Source organism: Salmo trutta, chromosome 13 (assembly GCF_901001165.1).
Source record: "Salmo trutta chromosome 13, fSalTru1.1, whole genome shotgun sequence".
In the NCBI taxonomy this organism is placed as follows: domain Eukaryota; kingdom Metazoa; phylum Chordata; class Actinopteri; order Salmoniformes; family Salmonidae; genus Salmo; species Salmo trutta.
Window position 1 is genome coordinate 15,590,923 of NC_042969.1, and position 15,956 is coordinate 15,606,878.

Genomic DNA, 15,956 nt, shown 5'->3' on the forward strand with positions numbered 1-15,956 from the left:
ACATTAGCCAACTTAACTGATCAAATAATTGAGTTTATGGTGTGAAAATTAGCTGGCTAATAAGGTCAGACAGCTAACGTTACAACATCAGATGAGCTAACGTTAGTAACCTAACCATATAACAACTGTTATACGACTCCTTGCCGTTCCTCAAGTTATAACGCGTTAGTTGATTACTGGACCCTGGCAATCTGTAAAATGTTAATAAATTAACGAACTATCTGTGAACTAATCTTTTCCCTCTACAGTATGTGGAGAGTTAGGTGAAAATGGGGCGTTGCTTGTTAAACAAGTGGATTCAGGGATCAAGTGTAGCTGGAGTTGGGACAAGCTTAAACTGGAAGCCACTATAGAGTTGAAAGGAACACCACACAATTTCCCACTTTTTCAATACAGTGGATAAAAAAGGGTATGCCAGGTGTACTCTCTGCCTGAAGGAGATCAATTATTCCAACGAAGGGTATCATCCTCACATTGTAGAATAGATGTCCACAGGCAGAAAGTGTACGATGTAATAATGTGCAATGTAGCCCAAATATATTGTTCTTGTGTGTGGTCACACGCGTTCTATTATAAAGGCTGTCATGGCTAACTGCAATATTAATGTTTTGTTTTTTGCAGTCAAGTCTAGGCAAAAATAACAGCTTTCTTTAAAAAAATGTTTTGCTGTGAGTTAGGTTCACATTAACCACTTTTTATTTAACACAGAGAATGATCAAGTAAATCATATTCTTTGTTAAATTAGTTAAAACCTGCATTTCCCCCTAGCAGGGATTTTTTTTGCATGTTTTGGTGCAAAAAAAAGTGTCACCTTTTTGGGCCCTCACCAGTTTCCATCCCTGAGGAAGTCTTGGTGGTTCCAAACTTCTTCCATTTAAGAATTATGGAGGCCACTGTGTTCTTGGGGACCTTCAATGGTGTTGACATTTTTTGGTACCCTTCCCCAGATCTGTGCCTCGATTCAATCCTGTCTCGGAGCTCTACAGACAATTCCTTCAATCTCATGGCTTGGTTTTTGCTCTGACATGAACTGTCAACTGTGGGACCTTAGACAGGTGTGTGCCTTTCCAAATCATGTCCAATCAATTGAATTTACCACAAGTGGACTCCAAGTTGTAGAAACATCGCAAGAATGATCAATGGAAACGGGATGCACCTGAGCTCATTTTTGAGTCTCATAGCAAAGGGTCTGAATACTTACATTGAGTTATTTGTTTTTTTATTTTTCTAAATTTGCACAAAAAAATCCACCTGTCTTTGCTTCGTCATTATGGGGTATTGTGTGTAGATTCATTCGGAAATTGTTTTATTTAATCCATTTAGAATAAGACATAACATAACAAAATGTGGAAAAAGTCAAGGGGTCTGAATACTTTAGGCCCTGCCCACTATGCATTTGTAGAGTTACCGTCTTGGTTTGGCAATTTCAATGTAAGACTTTAAATTGTTGTTCTTTCAATACAAAACACTGCTATAGTCTGAACAGTAGAAACCACTTACTTTGAGCCCTTACCTCCATGTTCCCTGTCCGTACTATCCACCCCATAGCACACCCCCTCTCCTGTTTGTGGGCGGAGTTCACTAACACCCTTTTTACCCCCCAGCATCCCCTCTGCACCAGGGACACACCTTGATTAGACCTCATTTGTAGTACTCTTCAGTTGCTTGACACTCACTCCGGGTCTGTGTCCCAATACTCTTTCCTGGTCTCCTTGTCTTCATTCCCACTGGGTGGAATGGGTGAAAGGACTAGGTTTCCTCAAGGACTCCCTTTAAGACTATTGAGACACAGCCTTGGTTTCTTATGTGGATTCTCTCCTGTTACTGGTTGAAATCATATGGTGACCCCCCCCCCAAATCCTGCCCCCCTTCCGCCCCTTTCTTTGTGTTGACCCCCCCCCCCCCCCTCGCCTCCTTCTTTTCTTCTTGTTTTGGCTTCTCCATTTTTTGGGGGGGTTCGGCTTGTTCCGGACGTGTAGCTCGCAAGCCCCTGGCGAGCCCCGTGGACGGAGGGTTCCTCAGTCGCCTTCTCACCCCCACCCAGGCCTCAATAGCTAGGAGCAAGAGCGCCGCAGCCCTGTCCGAAGGAGGCGAAGTCCCAGGTAACCCCCACAGAGGAGACCCCCTGTAGAGAGTGAGGACCCAGCAACGCACAGGGACCCACCCCATTGCTGTCCTCCATTATATCACTAGATACAGTATAAGATAATTCCACCTCAATCCACACCCCTGCCCCCATTACATCACCAGTTAATAGCTATAAAACACCCACCCCAGGTCCCTAATATGTTCCTAGCTGTATAGACATATCTCTCTAGCCCAGAGCCCTGCTACTGGCTAGGCAAATCCTTTGAAGAAAGCTGACCCTTTTCTGATTTATTGTTTGGTGGTGGTGGTTGTTGTCCGGCGGTGGCTAAAGGCTATAGTCCGGCGGTGGCTAAAGGCTATATCACTGTTGATGGGGCCTGCTTGCTCAGTGGTACATGTCTTGAACAGAATGTGCTATCCAGTAAAAGTACACTTGAGATCACAAGGTTGTGCATACATATGTAGATGGGCGCCACACATACAGGTGCAGGACCTGCTCACATGCTCAGACACAATTGGCTGGGGTGTGTGTGGAGTCTTGTCTGGGAGCTGGTTCAGAGTCTGAGGAGCCTTGGGAATCAGAGTTCATGCTGGGTGGCTTTGCACTAAGCTACTTTCTTGTGGGCCCAGTGCAGCGCGCAACTGGTTGCCTGAGAGATTGTGTGTTGTTTGTGCTGGTAACTGGTCAATGAACCCAGGGAGCTGGAGACTTGCTAGACGGTAGTAAGAACCTGAGTCTCAAACCACAGACCAGCAGTTTACACTGGCTCTCTGTATGAAAGACTTACTCATTAGCACCCTTATAGAGGGGCTAGCTACTGGAACACGCAGGGTTGTAGCTGACGTACATCATTCTCTGTGAAGGATTTGTCCTAATCAACTTTTGGGTTTTTGATTTGGATTGGATTCAAGCTGGATATAATATTGTGTGGCATTGGCATACTAGACTAAGCCCCCAAAACTCTGTCTTTTAAAACACAGAAAATGCTAGAAAGCCTGAAATGACCTGATGAAACAAAAAAATATGAATGAATAGGGATGGGAATTGCCAGGGACCTCACGATACCGTATTGTCACAGTACTTAGGTGCCGATACGATATACAGTATATTGTGACTCTCACGATTCTATATGTATTGTGATTCGATATTCCAAACATTTTGCTCACCATATGCCTGCTGCAGAGGGACAAGCGAGCCATGAGAAAACGAGTTTTGATCAGTCATGGAAATAAGTGACGAAAACAAATTGGCGCAAAAAAAATATATATACTGGAGTTTTGGTGCAGGTCCAGCCATTAGAGCAAAAATATTGTGATATTGTCAAAAATAATATTGCTGTATATCTCTCGCTCTCTCTAAATGTATATCCCGACATGTAACTACCAATTTTTTTCCCCACCCATCACCATGAATGAATACTAGGAATGAATGCACTCCTCCAGCATGCTTGAGTGTTGCTATTGGATTGTGATGGTTTAGGGTGTTTCTAGACTAATGTGTGTGTGAGCGCTGCCAGCGTTTTCTGCTTTGATGTGATGATTTTTTGATGGTGGGTTGTATGTGCGCTGTGGCGGTGTGCTCATTGCCGTGTTGTGTCGATGTGTTTTGCTATGAGCAGCACCGGAGCTTTGGCACCAATCAGGGGATGCCAGTCTGTCTGTCCTTGCCTCTCTCTGGCTCCTCCAACCCTGCCACTTCCAGTTTAGCCCCAATGCTTCAACAACCAGCCGTGTGCTATAATCTAACAATAGGTTGTTTTGTGCTCTTATCCCCCAAACCATCGTCTTTCTACTCTCTCTTTCTCTCCATCGCTCTTTTTTCCCCCCATGCCTCTGCTTTGCTCACCCAACTCGGCTGCTTCTACCCGTGCTCCCATTGGCTGGTTTCCCTGCGCTGCGATGACTGTGTCCTTTACCAGAGTGTCACCTGTGTCCTCGTTCAGCCTCGCCCAGCCCCCTGCACCTGATGCAGCGAGGACCCGTGCGCAGCCGCAGCATCGACCGGCAGAAGAGCACCACCCTGCCTACCTCGGCCTCGGCAGACCAACTGAACCCCTCACTGGTGAGACGTCATGAATCTAGAAGACATAGAATTAGCATTAATAGAAGGGACAAATGGAAGACATAGAATTAGCATTAATAGAATGGACAAATGGAAGACATAATTTGGAGTGGTGCATACGTAGAGCACTTAGAACTATTGTGTTCATGTGCATGATGACAAACTGTTAATGGGGTGTAATTAGGTCCTGTCTCGACTGTTTCATTTTTAGCGACATAGCAGTCAGCTATGCGTGCATCGTTTCTGTGTTCTTAGCAAGTACAGTCCCCTCCCAGGTCATAAAAAATTAATGAAGGAGACAGTGGAAATGTAGATCATGTAAAGGTGTGTGGGTTGTCTTTCCCAGAAGCCCTTTGGACACCAGGATTAAGTTACAGGCACAAGGTGATAACACTCTCGCCAAACCTGCAATGATGTCAGACAAAATAACTCCAGTATACAAATGTCACTCAGTTATATGCGTACATCCTCTATAATTTGCCAGTCAAAGCAGCCCTGTAGGTTATCCATCCATGATACTGAGCTGTGTTCGCTTAGAATCCCACTGCTCTCCCACGACTCGGACCAAGTCGGAATTAAATTGAATACCTTCATTGTCCATTGGGGGAGAAGACCATTGTTCACTAGAGAAATGCTTCTTTCACTCTTGCTGCATTAGAGATGTTTACCAAACAATTGAGTAAGACGAGGATGCCACTACTGCATTCAAGTGTTTTAGCCCCCAAGTAGATTCATTGGGCATCAGCAGCGTCATGTTAGCCTCGAGACATGTTCCATGCAGCCTGAGGCAAGCTTTGATTCGTTCAGTGTCCTCCACTGCCTGGCTCTCTCGCCATCCCTGTCCTTTCTCCATGGTCCTCCATGGATATGAAGGAGTGCCTTTGTCACAGACAGACGGACAAAGGAGCCCACAACAGGCTGAGTACAGTTGGAGTGGCTGGCTGTGGCTGGCTGTGGCTGGTTCAGGCCACGCAGAGCAGGACAGACAGACGGAGCAGGCAACACCCTGGGCCTATCAAATTGTATATGTCACATGAGCTGAATACAACAGGTATAGATAGACCTTACAGTGAAATGCTTACTTACAAGCCCTTAACCAACAATGCCGTTTTAAGAAAAGTGTTAAGTAAAAAATATATAAATAACAAATAATTAAAGAGCAGCAGTAAAATAACAGTAGCAAGGCTATATACAGGGGGTACCGGTACAGAGTTGATGTGCGGGGGCACCGGTTAGTCGAGGTAATATGTACATGTGCAGTAGGTAGAGGTATTAAAGTGACTAGGCATATATAGTAAGAGTAGCAGTGGTGTAAAAGAGGGTAGCCCTTTGAGCTATTCAGGAGTCTTAAGGCTTGGGGGTAGAAGCTGTTAAGAAGCCTTTTGGACCAAGACGTGGCACTCCGGTACCGCTTGCTGTGCGGTAGCAGAGCGAACAGTCTATGACTGGGGTGGCTGGAGTCTTTGACAATTTTTAGGGCCTTCCTCTGACACCGCCTGGTATAGAGGTCCTGGATGGCAGGAATCTTGGCCCCAGTGATGTACTGAGCCGTATGCACTACCCTCTGTAGTGGCTTGCGGTCGGAGGCTGAGCAGTTGCCATACCAGGCAGTGATGCAACCAGTCAGAATGCTCTCGATGGTGCAGCTGTAGAACTTTTTGAGGATCTGAGGACCCATGCCAAATCTTTTCAGTCTCCTGAGGGGGAATAGGCTTTTTGTGCCCTCTTCACAACTGTCTTGGTGTGCTTAGACCATGTTAGTTTGTTGGTGATGTGGACACCAAGGAACTTGAAGCTCTCAACCTGCTCCTTTACAGCCCCATCGATGAGAATGGTGGTGTGCTTGGTCCTCCTTTTCCTGTAGTCCACAATCATCTCCTTTGTCTTGATCACGTTGAGGGAGAGGTTGTTATCCTGGCACCACACGGCCAGGTCTCTGACCTCCTCCCTATAGGCTGTCTCATCATTGTCGGTGATCAGGCCTACCACTGTTGTCGTCGGAAAACTTAATGATTGTGTTGGAGTCGTGCCTGGCCTTGCGGTTATGAGTGAACAGGGAGTACTGGAGGGGACTGAGCACGTCCCCCTGAGGGGCCCAAATGTTGAGGATCAGCGTCGCAGATGTTGTTACCTACCCTTACCACCTGGGGGCGGCCCGTCAGGAAGTCCAGGATCCAGTTACAGAGGGAGGTGTTTTGTCCCAGTGTCCTTAGCTTAGTGATGCGCTTTGAGGGCACTATGGTGTTGAACGCTGAGCTGTAGTCAATGAACAGCATTCTCACGTAGGTGTTCCTTTTGTCCAGGTGGGAAAGGGCAGTGTGGAGTGCAATAGAGATTGCATCATCTGTGGATCTGTTGGGGCGGTATGCAAATTGAAGTGGGTCTAGGGTTTCTAGGATAATGGTGTTGATGTGAGCCATGACCAGCCTTTCAAAGCACTTCATGGCTACAGACGTGAGGGCTACGGGTCGGTAGTCATTTAGGCAGGTTGCCTTTGTGTTCTTGGGCACAGGGACTATGGTGGTCTGCTTGAAACATGTTGGTATTAGACTGTCAGGGACAGGTTGAAAATGTCAGTGAAGACACTTGCCAGTTGGTCAGCACATGCTTGGAATACACATCCTGGTAATCCATCTGGCCCTGTGGCCTTGTGAATGTTGACCTGTTTTAAAGGTCTTGCTCACATCGGCAGCGGAGAGCGTGATCACACAGGTTGTCCGGAATAGCTGATGCTCTCGTATGTTTCAGTGTTGCTTGCATTGAATCGAGCATAGAAGAAGTTTAGCTCATCTGGTAGGCTCGTGTCACTGGGCAGCTCTCGGCTGTGCTTTCCTTTGTAGTCTGTAATACTTTGCAAGCCCTGCCACATCCGACGAGCGTTGGAGCCGGTGTAGTACGATTCAATGTTAGTCCTGTATTGACGCTTTGCCTGTTTGATGGTTCGTCAGAGGGCATAACGGGATTAGCGTCCGGGTTAGAATCCCGCTCCTTGCAAGCGGCAGCTCTGCCCTTCAGTGCGGATGTTGCCTGTAATCCATGGCTTCTGGTTGGGGTATGTATGTACAGTCACTGTAGGGATGACGTCATCTTTGCACTTATTGATGAAGCCAGTGACTGTACTCCTCACTGCCATCGGAATAATCCCAGAACATATTCCAGTCGGTAGTAGCAAAAAAGTCCTGTAGCTTATCATGCTTCATCTGACCACTTTTTTTTATAGACGGAGTCACTGGTGCTTCCTGCTTTAGTTTTCACTGGTAAACAGGAATCAGGAGCATATAATTAAGGTCAGTTTTGCCAAATGGAGGGAGAGCTTTTGTTTGCGTCTCTGTGTGTGGAGTAAATGTGGTCTAGAATTATTTTAATTTTTTCCTTCTGGTTGCACATTTAACATGTTGATAGAAATGTGGTAAAACAGATTTTTTTTCCCCCTGCATTAAATTCCCTGGACACTAGGAGAGCCGCCTCAATTTGTTTTTCTGTTTGCTTATGGCTTTAGACCGTACTCAATAAGCTGTATTAGTGCCAGCATCAGTTTGTGGTGGTAAATAGATGGGTACGAAAAAATATAGATGTAAGCTCTCGAGGTAAATAGTGTGGTCTACATCTTATCATGAGATACTCTACCTCAGGTGAGCGAAACCTTGAGACTTCCTTACTTTTAGATTTTGTGCACCAACTGTTCTTTACAAATATACACAGACCTCCACCTCTTACCGGAGGCGGCAGTTCTATCGAGCAGATGCATCGTAAACCCTGCCAGATGTATGTTATCCATGTCGTCGTTTAGCCACGACTCAGTGAAACATAAGATATTATAGTTTTTTATGTCCCGTTGGTAGGATATTTGTGACCGTAGCTCGTCTATTTTGTTATCCAATGATTGTACATTGACTAATAGGACTGATGGTAGAGGCAGATTACCCACTCGCCATCGGATTCTTTCAAAGCACCCCGACCTACGTCCCCGATATCTCCGTCTCTTTCTCATGCGAATCACAGGGATGTGGGCCTTGTCGGGTGTCTGAAGTAAATCCTTTGCGTCCGACTCGTTAAAGAAGAAATCTTGGGCCAGTACGAGGGGAGTAATCGCTGTCCTGATATCTAGAAGCTCTTTTCGTGTCATAAGAGACGGTGGCAGAAACATTATGTACAGAATACGTAAGAAATAATGTGAAAAAACGCATAATTGGTTAGGAGACCGTAAAACGGCAGCCATCTCCTCCGGTGCCATTATGTTATCTCTCAATAGCCTGAGGTGGCTTCTTCCCCTTGGCTCTTTTCCTCCACTAACTGGACAGGGAAAAGCAAATTCCTGGTAGGTAGCCGGCATCTGGTTTTGACCTAGTCTGTGTTTCCAGATCAACAAGAATGAATGAGGAGATAAAGAGATGAAGCCACTTTAGACTGTTGAGATAAACCCTTGTGTGTCCAATTCAAGGAGAGGTAGTCAGGGAGAGATTGCAGAGACAGACTCATGGGTAGGTATCTCCCCAAGGCTTGAGAGGACAGCGCTGAGCTAGGGTATGTGAAATGTATGGTTATCCAGTGCGCACATTAAAGGGAGACATGACGTGGGCAGACAAGCCAGTTTCTTGGTGTGTGTGGATGGGACGGCACTCCCTCGTATGAAACATCCCTCTCTTCTAGTCTCATCTCCTCACAACTCCTCTCCTCACAGTAGAATGATCATACATGGCATGCACTTTGTCTAGTGTGCTTTGTGAATGCTTTGAAAGCTATTTCTACTAGAGGTCGACCGACTATGATTTTTCAACGCCGATACCGATTTATTGGAGGACCAAAAAAACCCGGTACCGATTAATCGGACAATTTGTAAAAAAATATATATTTTTTTAAATGTTTTTTTTTATATATATATATGTGTATATATATTTGTAATAATGACAATTACAGCAATACTGAATGAACAATGAACACTTATTTTAACTTAATATAATTCATAAATAAAATAAATTTAGTCAAATAATTAAACATGTTCATTTGGTTTAAATAATGCAAAAACAAAGTTTTGGAGAATGAAAGTATAAGTGCAATATGTGTCATGTTAAAAAGATAACATTTAAGTTCCTTGCTCAGAACATGAGAACATATGAAAGCTGGTGGTTCCTTTTAACATGAGTCTTCAATATTCCCAGTTAAGAAGTTTTAGTTTGTAGTTATTATAGGACTATTTCTCTCTTTACCATTTTTGTATTTCAAACACCTTTATCTATTGGATGTTCTTATAGGTACTTTAGTATTGCCAGCCTTATCTCGGGAGTTGATAGGCTTGAAGTCCTAAACAGCGCTGTGCTTCAAGCATTGCGAAGAGCTTCTGGCAAATGCAGGAAAGTGCTGTTTGAATGAATGCTTACGAGCCTGCTGCTGCCTACCACCGCTCAGTCAGACTGCTCTATCAAATATCAAATCATAGACTTAATTATAATATAATAAACACAGAAATACGAGCCTTAGATCATTAATATGGTCAAATCCGGAAACTATCATTTCGTAAACAAAATGTTTATTCTTTCAGTGAAATACGGAACCGTTCTGTACCCTAAGTCTAAATATTGCTGTTACATTGCACAACCTTCAGTGTTATGCCATAATTGTGTACAATTCTGGCAAATTAATTCCGGTCTTTGTTAGGAAGAAATGGTTTTCACACAGTTCGCAACGAGCCAGGCGACCCAAACTGCTGCATATACCCTGACTCTGCTTACACTGAACGCAAGAGAAGTGACACAATTTCAGGCACCGTATTGATTATATGCAAGACAAGCTCGTTAAACTAGTAATATCATCAACCATGTGTAGTTAACTAGGGATTATGTTAAGATTGATAGTTTTTTTATAAGATAAGTTTAATGCTAGCTAGCAACTTACCATGGCTCCTCACTGCCTGCACTCGTGTAACATGTGGTCAGCCTGCCACGCAGTCTCCTCGTGGAGTGCAATATAATCGGCCATAATCGGCGTCCAAAAATGCCGATTACCAATTGTTATGAAAACTTGAAATCGGCCCTAATCAATCGGCCATTCCGATTAATCGGTCGACCTCTAATTTCTACCCCACTAGAAGCAAACAGTTTAGAACTAAATTCACCCTGCTCTTTTACTCAGCAGTGTTCAGATAAACCCTGATGAAATAGTTATACAGCCGTACACACACACCTCCTGAGTTTGGCATCCGTGTCAGTTTTCATGTGTGTCCCTCTGTGTTACCAGGTGTGGGTGTCCTTGATGTGCCCGTCAGCATACCCCTCTCGTGATACAGGCTTTTTATAAATGGATTTATTTGAATCAGACATGCCCACATGGTAACCTTCATGGTGATGGTCAGTGCTGTGACATTATTTAAAGCCTGCTTTGGGCTGCAGTAGGGAGGACACTCTGAGACCACATGGGGAGACTGTGTCATGGATCAGGTGCTATCTGGTCACTCCATGTTATCGATCCACTTCTACTGGTTCACTGTATTCTCATGAAGGATTGCTGTTCTAGTATTAATCCAATGTGTTATTTTAAGAATGCCCTAGTCGGATGACGTAATGGACTGAATTGTCCCTCTCTCTCTCTCTTTGTGGAACGACAGAAGGAGAAACAGTTCTCATCGCCCGGAGGGAAACGCCCCGCCTCGCCCTCCAACGTCGCGGGACGCCACCGCTCGCCCTCCCCCGCCCCCCTCCTGACCAGCAAGAGAACCCCCTCCCCCAGTGCAGCAAAGTAAGACATCACATCTCTCCCCCAGAAAATTTGTTAACAATATTGAATATAAAACAATATTAGATGTTTCTTGTTTAATTGTGTACTATTGAAATTGTTTAGATTTGTTGGATAATTGCTAAAACTGTCAAATCTTGTCTCCCCTCTACAGGCAAAGCCCCCGTAACCGTCCCCCGTCACCCGGAGGTACCAAACATCGCCCACCGTCCCCTCAGCCCAGCTCGGTCAAGCCCCCATCCCCTCAGCCCAGCTCGGCCAAGCCACCACCCATCCAGAGACCGGCCCTCACCCCCACTGGCCCCCCCACCCTGCGGAAGAAAGACTCCAAGCCAAAGGACCTGTGTCCCATCCAGGCTGTGGCCCCCCAGTCCCCAGAGCCCCCCCAGACCAGCTCAACACCAGCTCCTAATCCCACGTCCTCCAGTAAGACCAAAGACAAGGACGGTGAGCAAAGAGAACCTACAACCTCACTGAGATGGCCTTTCTCTCTGGGCTGAGTTAGCTGTTTCCATCTGTTAGTACCAAAGTCATGACATATGGCCGAAATCTCACTTGAGTAAGGACTTTGCCGAGCTCAGGTTAAGCAAGAACAAATGCTGACAATCTGTCTTCTGAGACTCACTTTCTTCAAATAAGGAGAGAGGGGGCCTATACTGTAAGCCCCTGAAGCAGTGCGTTGGAAACCCTGTATTGTATTACTGAGTTCCCATAAAGAGCATCAGCCTCTGCTCTGTCCTCAATCCGGATGTAGCTAAATGATTTATGGCATCATCAACTAGATTCAGCATGTTTTTGTTGTTGAGTGGATGGATCGGGGGCCAGATCATAATTATAAATGATTTGTAGACTGCAAATTGACCGCAAGAAGCCCAAACAGATATAATATGTATGTATATGATCTCTCTATTATACGTGGAAATACTTGGGAACAGATTTCCCAAATTAAATTCACTTGGACCTGATTTCCTGGTATAAAAAAAAACCTAATATGTCCAACATAGAGGGCCAAATAAAAACCCACGGGATGCCAGTTGGGCAACCCTGATCTATGGCTTAATAGCTGTTTCAACACAGTGTGTTAGTGGGCTCCTCTCCTGTGCGGTTCATTAGCAAGGGAAAGTGACATGGCAGCCCCAGTAGCAGCATATTAGTGTTCTCACATATTAGTGTTATTTAACACTGTAAATTAAAGCAATGGTTTTGGGTGTATTTTTCCTTTAATGAAACAATACATTTACTAACCTCCTGTGTGGCTCCTATCTGTCTCTCAGAGAAGTCCATGGCGGGCACCAACTCCGCAGCCGAGGCCGCCATGATCCTTGCCGAGAACCGCCGTCTGGCGCGGGAAAAGAAGGAGCGAGAGGAGGCACTCCGAGTCCTGAGAGAGGAGGAGGAGAAGTAAGGAGACATGCTGCTAGAACACTTTCAGGTGGTCTCCATCTTTCTGTGGGGGGGCATTGACCTTTCCTATCCTATCTACAGGCTGAGGAAGGAGGAGGAGAAACGCTTGGCCGAGGAGGCACGGTTGAAACGCCTGGAGGAGGAGAGGAGGCTGGCGGAGGAGAGGAAGAAAAAGGAGGAGGAGGACGCTCTCATGGCGGAGGCAGACCGAGAGAGACTGGAGGCTGAGGAGGCCTGGAGACAGGCTGAGCTACAGAAAGAGGTAGGGACACACACATTGACAGTGTTGTTGGTGTAATTTTATTGTTTGATTGGTTGCTTGTGATTGACCACCGGTTTGTCCAATCGCAGCGTGAAGAGGCGGAGGCACAGGCTGCAATTGATGCAGAGAAGGTCCGCATTGAGAGGGAGAGGGTAATGGCCCAGAACCATAAGGAACGCATGGAGAGGAAGAAGGTGGGTGGAGAATCACCATCACATCATACATGCTTGATCATACACACTGCATACGTTGACTGGATGTTTCAGTAACCTGTTCATCATACACATTCAGTATGCATCCACTCCCTGTATACCAACACTTGAACGTAAAGGCAGTCCAACCATTCAACCAGGGTGTAATTTGCCAGAGATTGGTCACGTCAATCTCCCTGTTGCTCTTCGACTTGCAGAGAATTGAGGAGATCATGAAGAGAACCAGAAAAGGGGACCAAGAAAAGGTGAGTTCACATTTCTCAAGCTCTGATATCTCCATGGAAACTGTGCTTTCCACAATAGCCAAATCAGCTTGGATTAAAAACATCCAGTAATCCTCCCACATACTAGTTGATACATATTTTAACCGGCGCTCTGTCCATGTGTCCTGTGTAGGGAGATGATGATGATGATGATGATGAGGATGAGAAAGACATACAGGATGAAGAGGGAGAGGAGGAGGGCGAAGAAGAAACCAACTGTGTCAAAACCAAGGGTAACTGTCCACCATCACTTAACCATCCCTTTGACACAACGGTGTGTGTGTGTGTGTGTGTGTGTGTGTGTGTGTGTGTGTTTGTGTGTGTGTGTGTGTGTGTGACAGCTGGGCACTATGGGCAAAAATCCCTATCATGAATGGACTGAGTTATAGCGATAAATAGAACAATTAACTTTAATGAGTACTTGCTGCTACTACTACTACTTTAGATATAACTATCAACTGTCGTGTTAGAAATGTCCCAAATTAGCAGACTTCTTTCATTTCAAACTTCACATTTCTCTGGTCTAGGCTATTTATCCCAGTTATCGGTATCAGTAAAATGCCTTTGGTAAGTGGTCGTCGTTGTTGATCATTTTCAGTATGTCATCCCAGCTCTAGCGTATGTTAGGGGTGTGAACTTTTAAACATTCAAATGTTTAAACAAAGTTGGGATCCTTAACATTTTTTTTTTTTTGCCAAATTTAAATCACAATGCAGTTATCACAAAACATATTATTTTCTGTGTTATAGCCTAACTAGATGGTTGGCTATGAAGGCCTGGGGAATGTTGTCATTTAAATCAAAACAGAGGGGAAGAGGTCAACTTTGGGCTACTTTTTGGTGAATTTGCAAGGCATGAAAATCAAGACATTGTGAGACACAGATTTCCAAGACATTCTTTCTGCCTGCCCCCTCCTCCCTCTCTCTTACCCTGGCTCGCCTGCTCTTGGCCAGAGTTCTGTGTATGATGACGAGACGCTCATGTCTCCGCCCTAACAATGGGAATCGTTGTCCCAAAGGCGGGAAAGCAGGCGACAAGCTCAGGTCCAAAATAAATAAATACGATTTTGGGAAGAGTGAACCTCTTGCTTTGCCTCTTCCTCTGTCTTTGCTAATGATGCTAGTGTGTGTGTGTGTGTGTGTGTGTGTGTTCAGTTTTCGGTCTGTTGCACGTAGAATATCCTAGCCCCTTCATTGATGATAGGCCCTACTTTACTGAAGTTGCAAGACATTGCAAGTCAAGAAATTGTGGGATACAGCTTTTTCTTGCCGATAGATAGGCCTAGTGCACGGTTCTGACTGTCTGGTGGCTGACCTGCCTATACTGATAGATAGACCTAGTGCACGGTTCTGACTGTCTGTCTGGTGGCTGACCTGCCTATACTGATAGATAGACCTAGTGCACGGTTCTGACTGTCTGTCTGGTGGCTGACCTGCCTATACTGATAGATAGACCTAGTGCACGGTTCTGACTGTCTGTCTGGTGGCTGACCTGCCTATACTGATAGATAGACCTAGTACACGGTTCTGACTGTCTGGTGGCTGACCTGCCTATACTTATAGATAGGCCTAGTACACGGTTCTGACTGTCTGGTGGCTGACCTGCCTATACTGATAGATAGACCTAGTACACGGTTCTGACTGTCTGTCTGGTGGCTGACCTGCCTATACTGATAGATAGACCTAGTGCACGGTTCTGACTGTCTGGTGGCTGACCTGCCTATACTGATAGATAGGCCTAGTACACGGTTCTGACTGTCTGGTGGCTGACCTGCCTATACTGATAGATAGGCCTAGTACACGGTTCTGACTGTCTGGTGACTGACCTGCCTATACTGATAGATAGGCCTAGTGCACGGTTCTGACTGTCTGGTGGCTGACCTGCCTATACTGATAGATAGACCTAGTACACGGTTCTGACTGTCTGGTGGCTGACCTGCCTATACTGATAGATAGGCCTAGTACACGGTTCTGACTGTCTGGTGGCTGACCTGCCTATACTGATAGATTCTTGTGAATTGACAAAAATCTGGATGAATTTTTCTTAGTTTTAACGGAAACCGATACAAAAATGGCAGTTTAAACATTAAGAAAAATTGTCCATCTGTCACATCCCTAGTGAGTGCATACACTGTATGTGATTAACTTGTCTGTTTGCACAAACACCACTGTTTGTGAGTGTGCATATTGAGTCATCTGCCATCTGCTTATTTGTCCCCACAGACGACGAGTCAACCCAGGCCGGAGATGTTGCCTTGGAGACGGACGGCCTGGATGAGGAGGAGCGTGGACTGGCCCGCAGCGAACCAATGGGAGTGCGGGAGGAGCCGTTGGGATGCATGAACGGGATACCGGAGGCAGACAACAAGGAGAACAACAGAAACACCGCTGAGGAGCCTCTGGCTGTTAGGTATAACACACACACACCCACACACGGTATACCACTCCCAAATGCTCTAGACACTATGATATAGGATTATTTTGGCTATAGGCATCTTTCATTCACTCCCTCTCTCCCCTCCAGTCCTGTGCCTAAGGGTCGTTTAGTGGGGGGCTCAGAGTTCTTGAACGAGGACTCTAACACGCTGGCATCGGGGCTGAACGGTAAGCCTGGCCCCTGGAGCTTCGAGGAGCTCATTGACCTGGGCGTCAACTCCAAGGGCTGTCCACTCATCGACGCTGACGACCGCAACCAGGGCCTCATCGACTGTGACGGGGCCCCCAAGGGACCCAGGGTGGCCTTCGAGGACAAGGGGACCCCCGTGGCCACCCTCCACCCTTCCAGTCAGCCCATCGAAGCCCTGTCAGGTGTGAGAGTTATTTTGGAAACAACTGTTTGTATAGCTTATTTACTGTTACTGTACTGCACATGTTGTATAGAAAAGTGAATAGCTTTGTGGATATCAAATATTGACACTTGTTCTCTTTGTGTCCCTC

General features: G+C 45.7%; 1 protein-coding gene across 9 annotated transcripts in view; it reads left to right on the forward strand.

The window, feature by feature from the left end:
• The window catches only part of LOC115205295 (ensconsin), a 45,713-nt gene that overhangs the window by 27,062 nt on the left and 2,695 nt on the right, over nt 1-15,956 (forward strand). For 5 of the 9 annotated variants that reach the window (XM_029771101.1, XM_029771104.1, XM_029771107.1 and 2 more), the window contains 11 exons: nt 1,980-2,102; nt 4,008-4,150; nt 10,752-10,882; nt 11,034-11,326; nt 12,154-12,280; nt 12,365-12,545; nt 12,635-12,739; nt 12,955-13,002; nt 13,154-13,253; nt 15,243-15,429; nt 15,544-15,827. In XM_029771101.1, the coding sequence (XP_029626961.1) occupies nt 1,980-2,102; nt 4,008-4,150; nt 10,752-10,882; nt 11,034-11,326; nt 12,154-12,280; nt 12,365-12,545; nt 12,635-12,739; nt 12,955-13,002; nt 13,154-13,253; nt 15,243-15,429; nt 15,544-15,827 (1,722 nt within the window). The remainder of the gene's footprint in view (nt 1-1,979; nt 2,103-4,007; nt 4,151-10,751; nt 10,883-11,033; nt 11,327-12,153; nt 12,281-12,364; nt 12,546-12,634; nt 12,740-12,954; nt 13,003-13,153; nt 13,254-15,242; nt 15,430-15,543; nt 15,828-15,956) is intronic. The other 4 variants (XM_029771106.1, XM_029771109.1, XM_029771102.1 and 1 more) reach the window with 3 other exon arrangements.